This window comes from Salmo salar, chromosome ssa25 (assembly GCF_905237065.1).
Source record: "Salmo salar chromosome ssa25, Ssal_v3.1, whole genome shotgun sequence".
Classification (NCBI taxonomy): domain Eukaryota; kingdom Metazoa; phylum Chordata; class Actinopteri; order Salmoniformes; family Salmonidae; genus Salmo; species Salmo salar.
In genome coordinates, this window is record NC_059466.1 from 19,854,433 (window position 1) to 19,878,467 (window position 24,035).

Sequence of the window (24,035 nt, forward strand, 5' to 3'; positions counted from 1 at the left end):
GAACGAAACCCAATGAAATGGGGAGGGGACTACCTGAACTTGTCCAATAATAAATGCTTGTTTACCTTTTCCCTTTGCAAACAATCTTGCTATGGTGTGCACTAATGAATATGACCCTGTTGTCCCCAGTGGGAAGACTGAGTACCAGACCACCAAGGGCAACAAAGCCAGGAGGTCTGCATCGTTTGAGAGGAGGCCCAGCCGACGCTACTCCAGGAGGACCATGATGAACCGAGGTGGGTAGATACACGGTTTATACAGTACACACCCACACTGTAATATACTGCTTATGGGTCTTTCTATAAGCTAGGGAGGATTTCCTACACTGGACAACTTGTTACAACTGTTAATAAGTCATTTATAATAATCAGCCAATACTTCTTAATGTCATTCCATGAATGTATAAGAGGGGCTCATAACTATATTCAATACAATTCAAGAGTGGATTTAAAGCCTGTTTAACCCTTTTGTCATGGTTGGTGTCTTGACGGATTTGTATGACATAAACATTACTTTTCTGTCCTTGCATTTATAGTTATAGTTATATCATATATTAAGCATTAATCAGTTAATTTAGACATTGACCCTGTAAGAATCCTGAATCTAGCTGTCGGTCAGTTTTTTTTGGGGGGGGGCAGTGTAACTACATTTTGTCTCCTTATGTTTTGGGGGGGGGACTGTTTTCATGGGCTCACAAATCCAAAATGATGTTTGCGATTGCAAAATCGAATGCTTCTAACTGAAAGAGTCGCCTTACCTTGATACTTAACTTAGATACTGTCATTAACTTGGTTCTTCAATAATTCTGCATAATACTTATTGGATGCGCGTTTGGTGTCCAGCAATTTCTCTGAATGACAGTCAAATTACGAAGTGATTTTAGTGAGGAATGTCCAGAATATTTTGACATCTCATTTGTTATGCTGGTGAAGACAGTTGTTCCTGGATCCCTAGAGAACTGATGTTGATCATCTGTCTGCTTGATTTACAGCAGGGTCTGATTAGATTTGACAGAGAAAAACAGCAAGTTAAATGAGTTCATATTTTCATATGTTTTTGTGCCTCGGATTGGACACCGAGTCTACTGGGCGCAATTGGGTAGGATCGAGTATTGCGCAACACCTAATGCGTTTCCTATTAATTATTGTGGATATAATGACTACAAATTACATCGCCTAGTGTGCTTATTCACAATATGACTTGATAATAAAATAACAAATACATGTTTTCCATGTTACACCTGCAATTTTAAACAAGGGGCTTGAAGTAGCCTACTTAAATTTGGAGCTCAGAAATTAAATTATTGGAATAAGCCTACCTTGAAAATCAGACATTTCCTCAATTTGGTGCTTGAAAAGTAATTTTTGCAGCCAATTTATAAGTTCTCCTGCTCCCTTATAATTATCTGTGATTTCATTTCTTATCATATTTTGTGAGATGTGGCCACTTGTTTGTTTCCTGCCGCTTCAATTGAATGGTGTTGCGGTTAAACCGCGTGCGGTAATTATGAGGATGATGACACTTAATGCTGGCTTCAACTTGGCTTTCCATGCAAATCCTGTTTTTGGTCACTCATTTTAAAAACGGCGACGGTGAGATGAACACTTACTGCTACTCATGGTTTTATTATGTGTGCCTGCGTTGACCACGGTCTACAGGAAAAATCACCATGCATCCCATCTATTTAGTCAGGCAATGTCCACATTATTTTCAGCTATTTTAGAATGTAATAATGACTCAATGCATTGGCAAGGCCAAAACAATTCATTATTCTTAGTGTTAATGGCCTACTTTTTTAAACATTTTGCATGCTTTTTGTGGGGAGGGCAGTTTCTATATCAGGCCCTATATGTAAAGGTATAGGAATTATAACATTGAGGTCCTTAAATTACAATTTAAATGCTTGGAAAAAGTCCCTGAAAGTCCTTGAATTTGACTTGCCAATGTCTGTATGAGCCCTGCTTAAAGGATGTGTGTTCCTAGGCCTATGTTGTGTAGGTGTGGGCCATTTTGCATGTATTCACTTTTATTCCTCTAAGTACACATTTGCAACTGCATGAAAATCTTTCATTTTGTTTCAAACTCTTTTGAAACATTTATCCCAATGTTACACATCGGCGCCATTATTTATAGAAAGACTCTTATACATCATACCTGACTCATTTTGATGTTCTTTCTCGTATTATTTCCCAGGAGCCAACAAGCCCCAAGAGTAAGTACTTTTTTTTTAAATTCCAGAACTGAATATTGGGAATGGGCACTGATCAGTGAGTAGTCTCTTCCTCTAGCTGTTTGTTATGAATATCTCTCTTCTGTCGTTGTAAGACTTGACTCATCTCAGTGTGATAAACATGACACACACACACAGAGTGAGAGACGCGCGCGCACACACAAACTATCAGAGTTCTTCACACAGTCTGTATCCCTCTGGTGTGTAACCTCCTCCAGGCTTGCCTTGCGTTGGGAGGCTTTATCTCTCCTGTGTGCTGGGGGAGGCAAGCACTGGTTATCATCACAACCACACATCGTATAGAGTGAGGACTGCGAGAAGAAGTTCTTGCTCTTTTGTACAGTGTGATCAGTGTGCATTGTTTTATTCCCAAGATTTCTTTGTGTGTGTGCTGCTGTGCTCTTTCAGGAAGTGACCTTTTTACATAGCAACAGCAATAAAGCATTTGGAGTGAAATGTATATATGTAGAAGCCTGTCTGTTAGTTTTACTACAATTATTTTATTTATTTAACCTTTATTTAACTAGGCAAGTCAGTTAAGAACAAATTCTTATTTACAAAGATGGCCTAACCCGGATGACGCTGGGTCAATTGTGCGCCGCCCTATGGGACTCCCAATCACGGCCAGTTGTGATACAGCCTGGAATCGAACCAGGGTCTGTAATGAGATGCACTGCCTTAGACCGCTGTGCTACTCGAGAACACCCAAATTATTGCCATTAACTTAGGTTGGAGTCATTAACTTGTTTTTCAACCACTCCACAAATTCCTTGTTAACAAACTATAGCTTTGGCAATTCGGTTAGGACATCTACTTTGTGCATGACACAAGTAATTTTTCTAACAATTGTTTACAGACATATTATTTCACTTATAATTCACTGTATCACAATTCCAGTGGGGCAGAAGTTTACATACACTAAGTTGACTGTGGCTAGGAAAATACCAGAAAATGTCATGGCTTTAGAAGCTTCTGATAGTCTAATTGACATCATTTGAGTCAATTGGAGATCTACCTGTGGATGTATTTCAAGGCCTGCCTTCAAACTCACTGCCTCTTTGCTTGACGACATGGGAAAAATCAAAAGAAATCAGCCAAGACCTCAGAGGAAAAAATTGTAGACCTCAACAAGTCTGGTTCATCCTTGGGAGCAATTTCCAAGCGCCTGAAGGTACCACGTTCATCAGTACAAACAATAGTACGCAAGTATAAACACCATGGGACCATGCAGCCGTCATACCGCTCAAGAAGGAGACGCGTTCTGTCTCCTAGAGATTAATGGACTTTTGAACAAAAAGTGCAAATCAATCCCAGAACAACAGCAAAGGACCTTGTGAAGATGCTGGAAGAAACCGGTACAAAAGTATCTATATCTACAGTAAAATGAGTCCTATATTGACATAACCTGAAAGGCTGCTCAGCAAGGAAGAAGCCACTGCTCCAAAACCGCCACAAAAAAGCCAGACTGCGGTTTGCAACTGCACATGGGGAAAAAGATTGTACTTTTTGGAGAAATATCCTCTCGTCTGATGAAACAAAAATAGAACTGTTTGGCCATAATGACCATGGTTATGTTGGGAGGAAAAAGGGGGAGGCTTGCAAGCCGACGAACACCATCCCAACCGTGAAGCATGGGGGTGGCAGCATCATGTTGTGGGGGTGCTTTGCTGCAGGAGGGACTAGTGCACTTCACAAAATAGATGGCATCATGAAGGAGGAAAATTATGGATATATTGAAGCAACATCTCAAGACATCAATCAGGAAGTTCAAGCTTGGTTGCAAATGGGTCTTCAGAATGAACAACAACCCCAAGTATACTTCCAAATTTGTGGCAAAATGGCTTAAGGACAACAAAGTCAAGGTATTGTAGTGGCCATCACAAAGCCCTGACCTCAATCCCATAGAAAATGTGTGGGCAGAACTGAAAAGGCGTGTCTGAGCAAGGAGGCCTACAAACCTGACTCAGTTACACCAGCTCTGTCAGGGGGAAATGGTCAAAATTCACCCAACATATTGTGAGAAGCTTGTGGAAGGCTACCTGAAACGTTTGACCCAAGTTAAACAATTTTAAAGGCAATGCTACCAAATACTAATTGAGTGTATGTAAACTTCTGACCCACTGGGATTGTGATGAAAGAAATTAAAGCTGAACTAAATCATTCTCTCTACTATTATTCTGACATTTCACATTCTTAAAATGAAGTGGTGATCCTAACTGATCTAAGACAGGGAATTTTTACTAGGATTAAATGTCAGGAATTGGGAAACTGAGTTTAAATGTATTTGGCTAAGGTAAACTTCCGACTTCAACTGTGTGTGTGTGTGTGTGTGGGGGGGGGGGGGGATTGGCAATGATGCAGACAATTACATTCATAGAAGCCACCATATATGCAGTGTTGAAAGTTGTTATCTCCCCCCCCAAAAGAAAAAAGAAAAGCATTGGGAATATCTCATGGAGGGAAGGGGTCGGCCTAATTATAGAACACAATCAGCCTGACATCCTCTTCTCACCATTCATCATCTTATCATGCATCAGGGTTATACAGTGCCTTCGGAAAGTATTCAGACCTTGACTTTTTCCACATTTTGTTACGTTACAGACTTATTCTGAGATGGATTAAATAAAAACAATTCCTCAGCAATCTACACAATTCCCCATAATGACAAACTAAAATACGTTTTTGGGAAATGTTGCCCATTAAAAAAATATATGTATTCAGACCCTTTGATATGAGACTCGAAATTGAGCTCAGGTGCTTCCTGTTTTCCTGTTGTTCAAACTTGAAATGTTTCTAAAACTTGATTGGAGTCCACCTGTGGTAAATTCAATTGATTGGACATGATTTGGAAAGGCACACACCTGTCTATATAAGGTCCAATAGCAAAAACCAAGAGGTCTAAGGAATTGTCCGTAGAGCTCCGAGACAGGATTGCGTCAAGGCACAAATCTGGGGAAGTGTAAATCAAATGTATTTATATAGCTGATATCTCAAAGTGCTGTACAGAAACCCAGCCTAAAACACCAAACGGCAAGCAATGCAGGTGTAGTAGCACGGTGGCTAGGAAAAACTCCCTAGAAAGGCCAAAACCTAGGAAGAAACCTAGAGAGGAACCAGGCTATGAGGGGTGGCCAGTCCTCTTCAGGCTGTGCCGGGTGGAGATTATAACAGCCCATGGCCAAGATACCAGCAAGGAAGGTCCCCAAGAAAAGTGACCTCCATCATTCTTAAATGGAAAAAGTTTGGAACCACCAAGACTCTTCCTAGAGCTTGCAACCAGGCCAAACTGAGCAATCGGGGGAGAAGGGCCTTGGTCAGGGAACCCGATGGTCACTCTGACAGAGCTTCAGAGTTCCTTTTGTGGAGATGGGAGAAACTTCCAGAAGGACAATCAATCAAGCCTATATGGTAGAGTGGCCAGACAGAAGCCACTCCTCAGTAAAAGGCACATGACAGCCCACTTGGAGTATGCCAAAAGGCATCTAAAGGACTCTCAGACCATAAGAAACAAGATTCTCTGGTCTGATGAAACCAAGATTGAACTCTTTGGCCTGAATTCCAAGCGTCACGTCTGGAGGAAACCATCTTACATTACTCATCTCATATGCGTATACTGTATCTTATACAATCTATTGCATCTTGCTTTTTCCGCTCGGTCATCGCTCATCGTTATATTTATATGTACGTATTCTTATTCCATCCCTTTGGATTTGTGTGTAGTTGATGTGGAATTGTTAGATATTACTGCACTGTCGGAACTAGAAGCACAAGAATTTTGCTACACTCGCATTAACATCTGCTAACCAAATTTGTGACCAATAAATTTGATTAGATTTTTTAAAACCTGGCACCATCCCTACGGTGAGGCGTGGTGACAGCATCATGCTGTGGGGATGTTTTTTCACCGGCAGGGACTGGGAGACTAGTCAAGATTGAGGGAAAGATGAGCGGCACAATGTACAGAGAGATCCTTGATTAAAAACCTGCTCCAGAGTGCTCAGGACCTCAGACTGGGGCTAAGGTTCACCTTCCAGCAGGACAACGACCCTAAGCACACAGCCAAGACAACGCAGGAGTAGCTTCGGGCCAAGTCTCAATGTCCTTGAGTGTCCCAGCCAGAGCACCGACTTGACCCGATCAAACATCTCTGGAGAGACCTGAAAATAGCTGTGCAGAGACCCTCCCCATCCAACCTGACAGAGTTTAAGAGGATCCGCAGAGAATAATGGGAGAAACTCCCAAAATACAGGTGTGCTAAGCTTGTAGCGTCATACCCAAGAAGACTCGAGGCTGTAATCACTGCCGAAGGTGCATAAACAAAGTACTGAGTAAAGGGTCTGAACACTTATGGAAATGTTTTTTTATTTTTATATATAAATTAGGAAAAATTGCTAGCAACCTGTTTTTGCTTTGTCATTATGTAGTATTGAGGGGGGGGGGGGACAATTTAATCAATTTTAGAATGCTGTAACCTAACAATGTGGAAAAAGTCAAGGGGCCTGAATCCAAAGGCACTGTATCATGTGATAATTACATAGTAGTTAGTTAGCAATGATGTCATGACTGTGTGACTTGATAATGCTCACTTTGCGTTGATTGTCATAGCGACGAGTGATTAATCAAAGGCATAGCGCTCTGCGACATTGCATGTCAAAAACATGGGTCCTCCATAGCAGCCTTGATATGGCAGCCATATCTTATAGTGAAAAAAGTGTGTGATTTTCTTCAAGCTTATATCAGCATAAGCTCTTAAGGCTGAAAGGTCAAAGGGTTACACTGTTAAAACAATATGTCCATTGACTGTTTTAGTGAATGCTCTCTCTTGTCTCCCATCTCTCTCCTCTCTTTACCAGTCACAACAATGGAGTGAACACCAACAAAGACACTAAGGTATGTTGCGTTCCTTTAACCCGACTGAGACTAGTGGCAAAGAGCTGGTTTCCCAAACACATTAAGCCTGGTCTTGGACTAGGTAGCACTTTCTATGGAGACGTTTCTATGAAATGCTTTTTATTCTAGAACGAGGCATAATCTGTGTCTGGGAAATCGGCCTTTGGACTCCCACCCATGATCCAGTGTCCTAACCCCTGTCCCTCTGTTTCTCCCCCAGCCCCTCCACATCAGAAGCCCCTGGTCTCTTCCTGTGGTCAGCCCTGCTCCCTCAGTCTCCACCAGCGGCCCCATGGAAATCCAAACCCTCCCCAGGAGTCCTGGCGGTGGCCAATCAGAGAAGAGGTGAGCCACTCGCTGTTCTAATGCCATAAGAGCGTTAAGCTGCCTAATCTGTCCATCCTGCTGTCACTTGGTAGTGCGTGGTTGACACGGAGGCAGCATCCCAAATCACACCCTATTCCTATATAGTGCACTACTTTTCATCAGGGCCCTTTTTTTTCTGTCACATACACTGGAAAGGTGCAGTGAAATGTTGTTTTACTTAGGGTTAAGTGCCTTGCTCAAGGGCACATCAATAGGTTTTTCACCTTATCGGCTCAGATATTCCAACCAGCGACCTTTGGTTACTGGCCCAACGCTTTGACCTCTTGGCTACCTGCATGCCCAAAAGTAGAGAGAATAGGGTGCCATTTGGGATGCACATGAAGGCTCTGCCTAGTGCCTGCTCTGCTCTGGGACCGCTAGTGACCAGACAGATACCTGGGCCGTGTTCATTAGGCAACAATTGGAAGAAATTGGACTGCGACAGGAGTGGGACTAGCTGGACTTGTTCAATAAGAAACAAACATTTTTGTTTTCACTTGAAAAATGTTTAGAAACGTTTTCCATTGCATGCCCTAATGGACATGACCCTGGCTGCACTATGCACATCCTGGAGCTCTCAGGAAGTAGGGTGGTGGTGGTTTTGTGTGTGAGTGTATGCATGTATGCGGTACAGTGAGTGACTAGAATGTGAATGGTGTGCATGTTTGGCAGTTTGCTCTGACACTGGGCAGATGGCTAGTGGTGGTAGTCCTGCTACTGCTGCATTGCTGGTGGCCGTGGCCCCCGCTGGCTTGGCAACAACAAACTCTTTCTTCTAAGAAATATCTCATCCCTTTCCTCAACCCCCCTCTCTCTTCTCTTCTAAACTTTATCCCCAGAGGATTACTGTACAATGAAAGGGGGTCTGCTTTAACTTCCTGAAATGTATGCATTTCCTGTATTTGGTTTACTTTGAAGCTGTTCTCTTTTACGTAAAATCAACATTTTAAAGCTCTACTTTTTGTTCTAGTATGATGATGTACTGAAACCAAACAGGCCTTTTCTTAAGGCAAGGTATGTACCCTCCAAGTTATCTGTAGATTTGCTTCATCCAATCAATTTCTCTGGGCCTTCTGGGTCCTATGATTCAGGACTGGTGACTGTCTCTCCTGCGGTAAACAAATACTTTTCCATCCATGGTAATGGTTGCTCTCTCTCTGCATTGATCCTCTCTTCAATACCAACCCAATCAGTGTAGACATCAGCTATGCCAATACTCTGGTGGGCTTTTTCCATGACCACCACTTGTTGTGGTCTACTAATGCTAAAGTACACTCCTCCTCCTCCCTCTTTGTAAGTTAAATAAAATTTTGCTCCCTGCTATTGTCTCAATACCTGGCTGAGATACACTACATGACCAAAAATCTGTGTGTACCTGCTCATCAAATATGTAATTCCAAAATCATGGGCATTAATATGGAGTTGTGTTTAGTGAGTCCGCCAGATCAGAGGCTAGTAGGGATGACCAGGGATGTTCTCTGTTTAGTGAGTCCTCCAGGTCAGAGGCAGTTGGGATGACCAGGGATGTTCTCTGTTTAGTGAGTCCTCCAGATCAGAGGCAGTAGAGATGACCAGGGATGTTCTCTGTTTAGTGAGTCTGCCAGATCAGAGGCAGTAGGGATGACCAGGGATGTTCTCTGTTTAGTGAGTCCTCCAGATCAGAGGCTAGTAGGGATGACCAGGGATGTTCTCTGTTTAGTGAGTCCTCCAGATCAGAGGCTAGTAGGGATGACCAGGGATGTTCTCTGTTTAGTGAGTCCTCCAGGTCAGAGGCAGTAGGGATGACCAGGGATGTTCTCTGTTTAGTGAGTCCTCCAGGTCAGAGGCAGTAGGGATGACCAGGGATGTTCTCTGTTTAGTGAGTCCTCCAGGTCAGAGGCAGTTGGGATGACCAGGGATGTTCTCTGTTTAGTGAGTCTGCCAGATCAGAGGCAGTAGGGATGACCAGGGATGTTCTCTGTTTAGTGAGTCCTCTAGGTCAGAGGCAGTAGGGATGACCAGGGATGTTCTCTGTTTAGTGAGTCCTCCAGATCAGAGGCAGTAGGGATGACCAGGGATGTTCTCTGTTTAGTGAGTCCTCCAGGTCAGAGGCAGTAGGGATGACCAGGGATGTTCTCTGTTTAGTGAGTCCTCCAGGTCAGAGGCAGTAGGGATGACCAGGGATGTTCGGTTGATAAGTGCTTGAATTTGACTATTTTCCTGTCCTGCTAAGTATTCAAAATGTTACGACTACTTTTGGATGTCAAGGAAAATGTATGGAGTAAAACGTACAATATTTACTTAAGGAATGTAGTAAAGTAAAAGTAGTCAAAAATATAAAAATACAGATACCCCAAAAAATACTTCAGTAAAATTACTTTAAAGTAATAACTTAAGTACTTCACACCACTGCTCTTCTGGGAAGGCTTTCCACTAGATGTTAGAAAAGTGTTGCGGGGACTTGCATCCATTCAGCCACGAGCGTTAGTGAGGTCCAGCACTGATGTTGGGAGATTAGGCCTGGCTCACTGTCGGCGTTCCAGATTCATCCGTCGGACTGCCAGATGGTGAAGCGTGATTCATCACTCCAGAGAACGCGTTTCCACTGCTCCAGAGTCCAATGGCGGCGAGCTTTACACCATTCCAGCCGACACTTGGCATTACGCATGGTGATCTTCGGCTTGTGTACGGCTGCTCGGCCTCCCTAGTCATACGAGGAAGGTTAATGATAAACAGACTTCATTGCTTTGTTAATGCAGTGCTTTAGACTAGTTGTTGCCGGTGTATTGTCCTCTGCCACAGAAACAAGTCTAAGATTGGAATATAGCAACGACTGAGGAAAGATAAAAATGTTAGCTCCGGCCTATAAAAGCTTAATTCTTTGTGCATATTTCATGACTCTGACCAAACAAGCGTGAAGCGCTCGTTGTCAACAGGCGATTAGAATTGAAGAAAGTTTACTGAAGGCCAGGAGATCTCTTCAGAATCACTTCCAAGGCACTGAGACGATCAGGTCAGGTGGTGGAAACTGAAATCCTCCTGTGATCTAGGCTAATTCACCATCAGTGGTAACTAGCAGGCCTAACGTCAGTTCTGTGTACATGCATGTAGCCTACAGTACCTTAGGAAAGTATTCAGACCCCTTTGGCTTTTTCCCCCTCATCAATCTACACACAATAACCCATAATCACATTTACATAAGTATTCAGACCCTTTACTCAGTACTTTGTTGAAGCACCTTTGGCAGCAATTGCAGCATTGAGTCTTCTTGGGTATGACGCTACAAGCTTGTCACACCTGTTTTTGAGGAGTTTCTCCAATTCCTCTCTGCAGATCCTCTCAAGCTCTGTCAGGTTGGAATGGGAGTGTAGCTGCACAGCTATTTTCAGGTCTCTCCACAGATGTTCGATTAGGTTCAAATTCGGGCTCTGGCTGGGCTACTCAAGGACATTCCGAGACTTGTTTTCCGAAAGCCACTACAATAGTTATCTTGGCTGTGTGCTTAAAGTCGTTATCCTGTTGGAATGTGAACCTTCGCCCTAGTCTGAGGGCCTGAGCACTCTGGAGCAGGTTTTCACCAAGGATCTCTCTGTACTTTGCTCTGTTCATCTTTCCCTCGATCATGACTAGTTTCCAGTCAATGCTGCTGAAAAACATCCCCACAGCATTATGCTGCCACCACCATGCTTCACCGTAGGGATAGTGCCAGGTTTCCTCCAGACGTGACACTTGGCATTCAAGCCAAAGAGCTCAATATTGGCGTCATCATACAAGATAATCTTGTTTCTCATGGTCTGAAAGTCTTTCGGTGCCTTTTGGCAAACTCCAAGCGGGCTGTTATGTGCCTTTTTTACTGAGGAGTGGCTTCTGTCTGGCAACTCTACCATAAAGGCCTGATTGATTGTCCTTCTGGAAGGTTCTCCCATCTCCACATTGGTCACTCTGACAGAGCTCCAGAGTGCCTTCGGGTTCTTGGTCACCTCCCTGACCAAGGCCCTTCTCCCCCGATTGCTCAGTTTGGCCGGACAGCCAGCTCCAGGAAGAGTCTAGGTGGTTCCATACTTCTTCCATTTAAGAATGATGGGGGCCACTGTGTTCTTGGGGACCTTCAATGCTGCAGAAATGTTTTGGTACCCTTCCCCAGATCTGTGCCTTGACACAATCCTGTCTCTGAGCTCTACGGACAATTCCTTCGACCACATGGCTTGGTTTTTGCACTGTCAACTGTGGGACTTAATATAGACAGGTGTGTGCCTTTCCAAATCATGTCCAATCAATTTAATTTACCACAGGTGGACTCCAAAATGAAGGATGATCAATGGAAACAGGATGCACCTGAGCTAAATTTCCAGTATCATAGCAAAGGGTCTGAATAGTTATGTAAATAAGGTATGTTTTTTTATTTGTAATAATTTGCCAACATTTCTAAACTTGTTTTCACTTTGTCATTTATGGGGTATTTGTAAATTGATAAGAAAATTATAATTGAATCCATTTTAGAATAAGGCTGTACGATGAAGGGGAGATGGCTTAAAGAAGGATTTTTAAGCATTGAGAAAATTGAGACATGGATGGTGTATGTGTGCCTTTCAGAGGGTGAATGTGCAAGACAAAGTATTTAAATGTATTTGAACGAGGTATGGTGGTAGGTGCCAGGCGCACCGGTTTGTCAAGAACTGCAACGCTGCTGCGGCTTTCAGGCTCAACATATTCCCAGTTTCCCTTGTAAGTCAGTTAAGCTATTTTCAGGTCCCTCCACAGATGACTTGCCTAGTTAAATTAAAAAAACATGACAACTGTGGGAGTAAGCATGGACCAGTGTCCTGTGGAACACTTTCAACACCTTGTAGAGTCCACGCTCTGACGAATTTAGGCTGTTCTGAGGGGAAAATGGGGGTGCTACTCAATATTAGGTAGGTGTTCTTAATGTTTTGTACATGTAGCTTATTTATACCTCTGACTGAAGCAAGGTTTTCAAGGGGATTGTAAAGTAAGGAGATTCATAAATGCTTTTTAGTGGATACTAAGTAGCAGAATTGAAGGATTTTAGATCAGTCAGTGAAATGATTTAGTGGTATGCTATACCTTCAATTGAATGTGTCCTAACAGCAGCTGTGGCCGTAGCACAGTGGAAGGTGGGGAATTCAAATGAATCAATGAGGCAGTGATTTGGCTGGAGCTCTGATGTAACACTGCAGCTGATCATGTGAATCGGCCAGGACCGGAGCACAGCCTTTAAGGACTGGTATCATGACTAATGTGTTTAATGATAAGGGTTTCAGAGGTCAGAATTTGTTTCAGGGGGTTTTTGTTCCTTCCTGTAATTTTGATAATTTCTTGTATTGATTCATATTGAGAATTTGTTTGTTCACTTACTGGCAATTAAGTAGACCTGCCAGACACATTCCTTAGGTTCTTTGCTGACTGCTTAGCGCTCCTGGCTTTACTTTGGAAGATATTCAAGATAATGTTGTTGAGGATTCATAAGTAATTCGATGTAGGAAAGGGCCTGTGTTCAGTTTTCAAGCCCTAAGAAATGGAATCTTACAGAAGCATAGGAGTTGCGATGAATTTGGTCATTATGTTAAATTCCCCTCCTCACCCCAACCGGTGGTTGATTCGGCATACTACCGTCAATTGACCCTTTTCTCTCACCCTCAATTCACCTGCACCGCCCACTCACTCATCTGCCTGCTTTTCCACTAACCTAACCAATGCATGACAACTGCTTCAGCATGCAGCACAGCAAGCACATTTGTAGCTTGCTAGCTACAGTAGCTCCACGCTTGCTTAAGCCTGGTTTTAGTTTATTTAATGTCAAACTGTCCAACATGTCTCTGTTATGTCATCTTCATCTGAGTCCCCAACTGTTTTCCTGTTACCTCTCTGACCTCAGTTTCCCACTCAATTATACACACCTCATCATCCACCTTCTATAGAAGTACTGGAAACACATGTTACGAATTCAAACCCCTAACATAAGCATGGTTAATATAGCACCACTGGCATGCATTTATTTAGCGTCTCTAGAGGTTAGCCTAATGTCCGGGTATTAAAAATGTAGTATTTCCCCATTTTTGAGTTGACTGAAGTGCTTGTTAAGTGGCATGAGAAACGCTGTCCGCTCATATTGAGTTTGTAAAACTGTCCACATTGGTAGAGATGTTTTCTGTCATTTGATATGCAGTGCTTCCATTCCACTGACCTAGTTATGTAGGTAACACACTCTAAAGAATGAGAAGATGAATCATATCTCCTATAGATCACAACCATGATATTGTGACATATCACTCCATTATGAAGGATGTAGGGTCTTTCTGTTCATTTCAGTCTTTTCAACAGCAATGGTGACCATGCCATTGTTTCCAATCTCAGTCATTCTCAGTGCTGTCGTAATACTATCATGTATAGGAAGGCTAGCTTCAGGACAGCCAGTTGACCTCTGTCTTGTACTTCATCACATAGTTTGCAGAAAGAATAGTCACACACAGTCACTGAACACCTAATACAGCAAGGCAGGTTAAGTCCTATTCTGTACGCTCTGCTATATTTCTCCTCCCTCTCTATTCCACACTCCTCTTTTTGACTTTTACATTCCTCCCATCTTGTGTTAACCGTGCTATACCTCCTCACCCTCTTTTCCTTCAACTTTCTGTCCAGGCCGCTCCCCCCTCTCACCACCCAATGCTGACCCTCTCCTTCTCCTCCTGGAGGTGGGTGGGCGGACACCACTGGACCTTATCACAACCTTTCCCCTGTCTCACTAGGACCCTAGCCTAATCTTCAACAAGAAACAGACCAGACAGAGCTCTCTGGCTCTGCGCTCAGGTGACGCCACACTACCTGGATTTGTTCACTCCCCCGTATACCACCTCCTCACTCAACCACTGAAACTGAAATGCATCACACCCCTCCCCAGTGAAACTGTCCAGGGCTGGCAAGAAAGATTGACAATAACCAGCCTGTTGACAAGAGCCAAGAGGAGAGAGCATGAACCCACTGGACCGCTGTTCTGTTCCATTATAGACAGACATCCATCTCTCTGAAGAATGACTTTATATTATCCAGGGACATTAAATGTTCCTTTTTGGCCTTTACTGCCCCAAGCAGTTGGTGTTATCTGTTATATTTCATATGGTTGTCTTTGTCAGGTCTTAATCATCCAAATATTTGATTCAACCCACATTTTGTGAGTGATTTTTATCTATGTTGGTACGTTTTATGGATCTGCACACGTCTCTAATGTTGTCTGAATCTTGCCTTTTCTGTGTTGAATTAATGCACAAATTATGAATACAGATAGATGGAATAAAAACTTCTAATCGTGTATTGTTAGTTCCTAGATGGTTAATTTTAATGTTCTCTAGTATTTCTATATGTTGACACTACTGGTACTTTCACAGCTCTACCAATGAAGATTTATTTTAAATTAGCTTCCTGTTTACATTGTCATGTGACCAAATATTGTCTCTGTATTGTACTTTATTGAGACCTTTTGATAATGAACAGCATTTTTCTTTTAAAGAGCCCAACTTCACTTGTGAGTAGGCAGTTTATGGTTTCAGTGTACACATTTTTACGCTTATTTATAATTTTTCTAGAGGTAGGGAGTGCTATTTGGCTGAAATATATTTACGCTGGTCCCTGTGGGCTAATTATTAGCAGCAGGCAGCATGTTCTTTACCATGAGGGAGGGAGGGTGTCTTCTCCTAAGAAAACTGAAACCAGTTGTATCAAAGCCTCTTCCAGCCTGTAATCTCACTGCAGTCACTTATGGAATGTGACTCACTAGCTAGTACACCTCCCCCACTCTATACTCCCTCTACCCCTCCTACACAACTCTCATGCCTGTCTCCCTTTCCCTCCCAAACTGTGAGAGATTTGTATGAATGAGGCCCATGTCATCTAACCTGATGCCTGGTGTGTCAGGTCTACAGGTCTTAAGGCAGTATGTGTGGTAATATTCTTCTCAGCGTTCATCAGGTCTTTGTCCTCCGGCTGCAGCCGAGTGTAAGCTACAGTATACCCTGCTGGAGTTTAGCAACAAAAGTTTAGTCACAATTCCAGACCCTCTTTGATGGAGGGAACATGCTGTTTTGTAATTCCCATACAGTGTATTCTTACGTGCGCTAATTTGAGGGCTGATCAAGCAACTGTTGCGTTACAATCGTAGTTATGGATATGGGGGCATTTCTTTCATCCATGTTTACTTGAGTAGGATCCAGGGTGCTGAGCCTCATGCACTGTCAGTATGACAAACTCTTCAGTCTGTCTTCGAGTGTTCAGGTAAGTCATTCTCATGTTTCGGCCCTGAGTTTTTTTTTTCTCCTGCTCAGTCACATGGCCAGGAAAAACCTCTGTCCCCTACATGTTGGTGTATCAGTGTGTCTCTGTCTATCCTCATGTCCTGCCCTCCTCTCCCCCCTGCAGCATGCCACTGCCCCTCGTAGCTGATCTGCTGAAGACGTGCGTCGATGATGTCATCCGGACACCTGTTCCCATGGCGACAGCAGGCCTGCCTGAGGAGGCAGGGCCAAGCATGGCAGCCTCCGCCTCCAGCCTCACGGCAGACGACGCAGTCTCTCTTGCTGGTGAGCTTACACGCGCCGACCGACAACAGTCATGCAAATATTAGGCTTACTGTCGGTAACCGTAGTAACAACCTCTATTAAAAAGTACTCCTCCTTGCAAATGAAGTTGTGTTCGGTAAGGTTGTGTAATGTTAAAAAGAGAACTGCCTTACAAATATCCTGCCTACCAAAGCCGTCTTTTGTAATGGGAGGCTAAGTACACCAAAAACATTTTTTTTTTAATTCTCAGTGTTATTAAAAGTTAGGAATGGGACTGAAGTGTTTTAAATAGTTAGATTTTCTCTGTGTGCTCCACAAGGATTGGTGTTGGTATGTGTGCTGTGAGTAAAGACTGTTTCTCCCACAGAGGCGGCAGCGCGGCTGAAGCAGCTGGAACTGGACACTGCCCCACTCCCTGTCCCTTCCAGAGCTAACGTCAACCTCAACATGAACAACCAGGTCAGTGCACTGAGCTGGGTGTGGGAGAGGGAAAGAGCAAATGGAAGGGCGGATATATTCTGCATGCCCTCTGTGCTCAAATACGCAGAGACATGCATACTGGGTACATACACTCTTGGACTCATGCACACACATTACCGGGAACACACACCACACTCTAAAGGGGACAAAGCCTGCTTAATGTCACATTGTAACGTATGGGAACGGGAGCCGAGAGCTGCGTGGACATTCTCTGGTGGGAGTGGGATAGTTTGTCAGAACAACAGCATATGTGTGATATTTGATTTCGTAGGTAAGGGCAGGGGTTTGCCTCTAGTTTGAGATTCTCTGGGACCCTAATGGGTTCCATATGCTGAGGCAAACAGTAGGTCACTATGACAGGCTAATGTATAGAAACCGTGTCAGACAGGGAGCACCCCAGCAGGGTGTGAGTGGGGCTGGGTATGGGCTGGGGTGGCGAGCCATTATATGGCAAGGGGGCCACAGTGTATCTGACTGCTCATAACAAAGCTATTGGTAATTTAGCGATGTTTACTAAAGCGTGACATTTCCTCGTGTGTATATTAGATGGGTATGGCTAGTTTTAGGTATTCATTTTCTGAAATAGTTGCCGCCCCAATGTGGAAGATCAGACAAGATGTTAAGCTCCAACTTCCTGCCTCCTCTGACCTCTCGTCTGTAAGGTTACTATGTTTATTTCTCCAGAGGGAGGTGGAAGGCAAAGGAGACCTTTTTATTTATTTATTTAACCTTTATTTAACTAGGAAAGTCAGTTAAGAACAAATTCTTATTTACAATGATGGCCTAGGAACAGTGGGTTAACTGCCTTGTTCAGGGGCAGAACGACAGATTTTTACCTTGTCAGCTCGGGGATTCGATCTAGCAACCTTTCGGTTACCGGCCCAATGCTTTAACCACTAGGCTACCTGCCAACATAACTACAACCTTTCCATTGTCCATCCGTGTGTTTGTCTGCGCGTTTTGTGTGCATGTGATTCTCCCCCCAGGAGGATGTGGTGAAGCTCACAGAGAAGTGTCTGAACAGTGTGGGCAGCAGCCCTGTGCTCGCTCCACTGCGCCCCCCAGAGGACCTGAAGAGCAACATCCTTAAAGCTCAGGCAGAGGCTGCCCTCAAGGTACTTTACTGGACTCTAGCACCCCGTCTGTGGACACTCAGAAATGATCTTGGGTCAACATCGAAATTGCATAGAGATGCTTTGGATTCTTAGATGTAAATGAGGGTGTGTTGTATAAGTACTGTAAACCCTTAGATTTTGGATACAGGTGCAATTTTATCTTTGAAGGACACGCAACCAGGCATATTGATTCTTCTAGCCCTCTCCTCAATGTACTGATGTTCTGTATGTTGTAGGGATCACTGGAGGAGCACGTTGTGATCGGGGACAAGAACACCAACCTACAGGAAGCATCAGCCAGGTGAGTGAGGTCACAGAAAGAGAGTACGCTTGTATTCCTAGTCTCGACCCTTCACACACATGTGCAGTGTTTCACTCCACCTCATGCATTAAGAGCATTGGACGACCAGACTTTATTGTACGTTATTTGATGAGAAAGGAAACCCCCATCTTGGAATGATGGGTGGCAGGTAGCCTAGCAGTTAAGAACTTTGGCCCAGTATGAAAGGTTACTGGTCGAATTCCAGAGCCACCTAGGGGGAAATCTGTGCCCTTGAGCAAAGCACTTCACCCCAGTCACTCTGGATAAGAGAGTGCTTAATGGCTAAAATGTAAATGGGATGTCCCTGAGCTACCCCAACACTCCACAGCCAGCCTCAGCCAATCAGAACCTCCCTGCCGCTCAAGTCCATTAGCGGCTAGAATATTAATGAAGACTCTTAGCATAATTCTGTTATGACAATAATCCCTGAATCAACAGCTCTTTCCCAGGGGATGACCACTTATCTGTGGGGCGGGACTCTTGTTGTTGATAGACAGTAGTGGTTCTTGCAGCAACTATTCTAAAGTGATTTTGTATAGAGGTGAAGATTATAGGCTGACCACACCGCTCGCGTCGCGTGTGCAAGCATTGCAAAATCAATTTAGAAATCTATTATTATTCAATTATTGCACCCACACTGCTCGAGTGCGTCAACGAGCGTCTGCGTTGCCAAGGGCTAAAATAGAACTCCTTTCTATTTCTGACGCAGATCGCGCTGCAAGTCCTGCCTCTCCCATCTCATTGGTTTACAAAAGCAGGTACCCATGTGCCATCTCCTCATTGGTTATACCCACGTGGGTGATTGAAAGACGAACTGTGTTGCAGGTCAGTGTAGTAATACTATGAAAGTTTATATGCCAATCACCATTTAAGTTCAAAGATGAAAAAGCCTGGAAGGAGGAGAGATGACTAGAAACGATTCAGTTGACCGTTTTATGTGTAGATGAATTGTCGGAGTAGAGGACCTTGTGCATTTCAGGTAAAATAACAACTCAATGTTTATCCCAGGACAAATTAGCTAGCAACAGCAAGCTAGCTAAATAGGACAAATTAGCTAGCAAGTGCAAGCTAACGAGGTAAATTGCCATAAATGTTTAATGCTTTTCGACCTGTTCCCAAATTAATGTAATTGGTTCAGAGTTTGTTTTGATATTTTAACCTGCATGCCGTGATCGCGTTTGGTGTAGGGGGACAAAATAAATGTATGCACGATGGCTCACGCGCGCAGCCGGTTTGGGTTCCGTTAGTCTGAATGAGCTCAAACCTAACACTTTAAAGCAAACAATGTGCACAACAACAATAATTGATGCAGCTTGTGTGTACAGTGTGACTCACCAAACTGAAACTGTGACTCGCATTGAAAATCTCAAATAGCCTATACAAACAGGGAATGTTGAATGTTAGGCTGAGTGTTGGTGTGGTGTAGATCTCTCCAAATGTCCACTGCTCGTCTGTCCCAGGCTGAAGGTGCGTAGTGGGCGTATGGGCAGCAACTCGTCCCTGTCTCTGACTGGACGTCCTGAGAGACATGAGTCATGGGACCTGCTCAAACCCACACTGCTGACCAATGCTGGGGCCAGGTGAGACTGCCATTTCAAAGTTTTGTAGTTTTTTTGTTTGTGTGTGTTCTTGTTTAATTCTTCTTGAAGTGCCTTTGATGGTTCCTATGGGATGCTAATCGCCCTGTGTAAAATGATGTATGCATATGAGATGGGGGGGAGGGGGGGAGTGGGCCACACCCAGATTAGAAGGGGCCACCTGTCCCGGGAATAAGGTTCCACAAGGCAGCCTCAGGACTACAGCTCCATCTGAGAGAATCATTTGAGAAGATGTACTGTATATTACCTCTTAGTTTCTAGTAGTGTTAAAGAGTACTCGAGGTCTGGAGTGGGGAAACATGGTGGTAAGCTACCAGGCTATACGTCGCAGAACTGAAGACAAAGCCGTTGTTTTTACACAGCTCTCTGCTGCCGTCTAGAGGAGCATGGGAGTCATGTGTGCCCATGTCACATGACTAAATTCTGCCTTGATACATGTCTTAGGGGTGTGCATCTGTCCCTTTTCAAGACGATTTGTATGTAGATACATGGGCTCCGATACGTTTTAGTTTGTAACCGTCGTGTTTGTGAGAGTCTTTCCATGGAGGGGTCATAATGGTATCTAGGCCAAACCGTTTGATTATGTGAGAACGATTTTCAGGATGTCTCATGGTCTGTCAAACATTCTAGCTCTGTCACCTTTCACCGCAGATGCGGAAGTGCGACATCGACCGATGCAGTGGATTAAGAACCATCCAATGCAACAAAACAAAAAAACTGGATATCTCTAGCTTAATCTGCCAGATTTTAATGGGGATTGTTTAATATGCTTATTAGATTTCCGCGGGGCGTGGGCAAATCGACTCTAGGAGGTTAAGTGTTTGAGCTAGTAAAGTATCCATATTTATCGTTTACAAATTAGCTATGACATAGCTAGGGTTGCGAAACTAGCAGTACATTTTCATAGTTACTGGTATCTTCAGTCATTTTGGTAATTAACAGCAAATATATGGCAGTTATGATAACTTTGGTAAGTTATACTTGAATAACTTTAAAATGTAGTATTAATTTTGTATGTCCATGAGTTTCTAGTAGATAGACCATATGGTTCAAGAGAAAATGGCCTACTAGTAATTAATGACTAAAGCATTTAATCAACAATGGCATTATTTTCTATTACTCTGCAACCCTTCCAGCTGTTGACTTTTTCACAACTGCCACCAGTTTGACACCAAAACATTGACAGCACATGCATATAAATGTGTACTATATATATGGATATTTTATGCTGAAACCCTCATATTAAACACCAATGGTATTCACCAAGATGGTTTATTTGTTTTACAGCTTTCTCATTCTGTTTTATTTCAATAATCTTATTTAATTTTCATATGTTTTACACACAGAGGGCCAGAGATAATTAGACACCTGCGATAATCTGTAGTATCCAAAAAGGTCACTAGATGTCATTTTATAAACTTCTAAATAAACCTTTAAAGTTACCAGAGTTCTGAACGTTTCCAGTTATACCCTCCTTTTGCAGCGCTAGACATAGCCAATGAATATATAGCAAAACGTTGGATTTCACATCTATCTCAATTAAATGGTATTGACCGTTTGGAAGTTGTTTTGCGGAACTGCTTTTCTCCTTCCGCAATGCACTGTGCCTCGCAAAGCCGAATTGCTGTCCTCGTTATGAAATTATTAATTTGACCTTGTATATCTAATAATGACCATCTACACTGACTGTTTAAAGCTAAACTACCAAAACTATTGCTGATGGTGAACCTGAACAATCACAAAATCAATTGTAAGCCAGCAGCTTGCTTTTATTCTGGTAAAACACCATTTTCAACAGCAGATAATTAACAATAACCTAGCAAATTACATGTCACTACTAATAAAGCCTAATATCGCGCAAACCATTTTAGCATTTGAATGTTGGAAGTGCCATGCAGATGTGCAAGATCAGGAACGGGCCACCTAGCTCGTATTGGTCAGCGCGTGAAGCTGTTTGACCAGGCTACTGATATTGCCTGGGGTTGTTCGTCATGCAATCGGACTTGCAGCTCAATGACTGTCAATACAGTTTCAGGCTTAGTTTGACACTGAAGGAGAGGATGCATCAGTTGTCACAAAAGATGAGATGTATTTTCAAAAGGTAGAAAGAAGGTAATATGAGCAAAACACATTGAATCGTGATTCGTAAAGTTTTGAGTCGATTTTCTAACAGACGCATGCTACATTTTTGATCGGTTTGGGGTTCACGGACCGATGCACGCCTATCTTAAAGATTTGAATCGCCGGACGGATGCGTATCGGTGAATCGTTAAGTCCGTGTCTTTGCATATTAAGCACGTCAGGATTTTGTTTCCATTGAAAATGTGCATGTTAGCCTTGCAATTTCAGTTCCTCATCAAACCCTAAAGGAATGAAAAACGCTTATACATCTGTCTTGTCTCTGTTCTCTTCAGTGTTGAGATGTTGGCTGCGGATCTCATGCCGTCAGCAACCATGATGGCTGCTGAAATACTTAACGAAGGACTGCCATCAAAGGTTTCCAATTTAAGCTGTGTTTTGCTTTACCAGTTTCTCGCTTGCGTTGCATATAGCAAAATACATCTGAATGCACAGAAATAATTGTGTGTGAATGTGTGAGCTGTTAACATAGCCGTTGGCTTGTCGCTACGCAGGCCAAACCAGAGGAGCTGGAGATGCCCACCCTGCCACTGCTGCCGGTCGCACTGAGTGATAACCTGATAGATTTCTCAGACCCAACCCCAGTAGTAAGTCTCTAGACCCCATCTGCCATAAAATAACCCTCGCTGTCTCATGTTTTAGCTACTGTAGCTGAATGCTATTGTCCACAACAGTCAAGACCTCATAATAAACCTGTGTCTTAAGATTTCTACCACAACTGAGTTCATAGGCCTGCAGTATGTTGACAGGTGTGGTGCTTTGAGTGTAACTCTTGAACGTGGATCTCTTGTAGTTACCACCAGCACCAGTGCAATCTAAGTCCATGATATCACCTCGCTGGATCGTCCCTGCTGCGGTGAGTACTGGTGTCCTCTGGGCTTTAGTGCTCCTGTCTGTCTTTAGTCTGTCCATTATGAACAGTCCTCTGGGCCTAAGTATGTCTGTCTTTTAGTCTGTCTGTCCATAGTCCATCCCTCATGTAGAGACTGACCCAGTCCACTTTCCTTCTCCTCCCATTCTAATGCAGCCGCCCACTGCCATCTTTACTAACGGCCTCCTTGACCCCTCTGCCAAGACCGCCGCCCCTCTCCAACCTGAAGGGGGGGCTCTTGCCCCAACCCTGCACCCCCATCTGTTCTCTCAAACTCACAATGTGATTGCCACAAGGTAAATCAGTCATGACACGTCATCATCGCTGCCTTGTCCTACTGCTGTTTTGATCATCTCATCTGGACATTGTGTTCATGGTAGCTAGTCTTAGTTGCTATGCGCTTTTGGCACCATGTCATGTCATATGCTATGCTTAAGTATGCTGGGTAGAGAGTAGACCAAATAATTCCCCTTGTTATTAACAGAAGCTTGTTGTGTTTAACATCCCCGTTGACTTAATTATATTCCTGATGAACGTCAATATCTTGTTTTAATAACATGGTGAAGGCTAGAGCTCGATTTGATTTTACACTACACCTCTGCACAAGTTATAAAGTTTGGTTATACTGCTGAATGAACTCTGTTAATTAGGATTAATGTTGTGGACTCTAGAAGGTAGTAGGCTTTCTGGGTTTGTCATTTTACAATTATAAAAAAGCAGCGCTCGCGTCAAGTATATTGTAGCATTTCACTGTTAGGTCTACACCTGTTGTATTCGGCGCATGTGACAAATAAAATGTGATTTGATTTCTGCTGCATGCAGGTCTCTTGAAACAATATGCATAGGATGATGGATATGCACTTTCTCATTTTGGTTTCTCATTACGTTGTGTTCTCTTGCATCCCATTTTACTGGTTAGCAATACAATATTACTGTTCTACTATAATATTATTATTATTATACATGACTGTATGTTGTGCACACTGAAAGGTAGGAGTTCCGGGCTTTTCATTTTGTTCTCCTCTCACCAGCATTGCTGCCCAACTACCCAAGAAGGACGGCACAAAGCCCAAAGGTCTGTTGACCACTGAGCTCTGAGAGGGAATCAGGGGGGCTAGCTTCTGCCCTGCTCACAACAAGTATGTCCTATTCCTGGCGTTCCCAAACTAGTGGGCTACTTCCCACCCTTAACACAAGATTAATATTTTACTGCATTTCCAAAACTGGGGAAAGTTCCTGCCCTAGTGACAACCAGCAACTCCTATGGCATTCCCAAACCAACTGCAATCATAAAATTGGATTATTTGGAATTCCTTCTCTCACTACATTCCAGTTTCGAGAAGTATTTATTATTTTATTTTTTAAAAATTCCTCAGTATGTTAGTACTTCAGTTGTCACTGGTCCTCTCATAAGCATTCCTAATTACCTACACAGTGCACACACAGTTCTTTTAGATATGTTTATAGCAGGAAGG

General features: G+C 43.2%; 1 protein-coding gene across 8 annotated transcripts in view; it reads left to right on the top strand.

Annotated features, from left to right (window-relative positions):
* Positions 1 to 24,035, top strand: part of e41l5 (Band 4.1-like protein 5) — a 48,573-nt gene that overhangs the window by 22,954 nt on the left and 1,584 nt on the right. For 6 of the 8 annotated variants that reach the window (XM_014173418.2, XM_014173419.2, XM_014173420.2 and 3 more), the window contains 14 exons: positions 130 to 236; positions 2,194 to 2,212; positions 7,084 to 7,120; positions 7,341 to 7,465; positions 15,896 to 16,056; positions 16,403 to 16,494; positions 17,502 to 17,630; positions 17,867 to 17,931; positions 19,413 to 19,532; positions 21,965 to 22,046; positions 22,184 to 22,276; positions 22,483 to 22,545; positions 22,717 to 22,856; positions 23,592 to 24,035. The exon at positions 23,592 to 24,035 is cut by the window's right edge and continues 1,584 nt beyond it. In XM_014173418.2, coding sequence (XP_014028893.1) covers positions 130 to 236; positions 2,194 to 2,212; positions 7,084 to 7,120; positions 7,341 to 7,465; positions 15,896 to 16,056; positions 16,403 to 16,494; positions 17,502 to 17,630; positions 17,867 to 17,931; positions 19,413 to 19,532; positions 21,965 to 22,046; positions 22,184 to 22,276; positions 22,483 to 22,545; positions 22,717 to 22,856; positions 23,592 to 23,658 — 1,300 coding nt within the window. In that variant the 3' untranslated portion in view covers positions 23,659 to 24,035. Of the gene's footprint in view, positions 1 to 129; positions 237 to 2,193; positions 2,213 to 7,083; positions 7,121 to 7,340; positions 7,466 to 15,895; positions 16,057 to 16,402; positions 16,495 to 17,501; positions 17,631 to 17,866; positions 17,932 to 19,412; positions 19,533 to 21,964; positions 22,047 to 22,183; positions 22,277 to 22,482; positions 22,546 to 22,716; positions 23,370 to 23,591 lie in introns of those variants that run through there. The other 2 variants (XM_014173422.2, NM_001165400.1) reach the window with 2 other exon arrangements.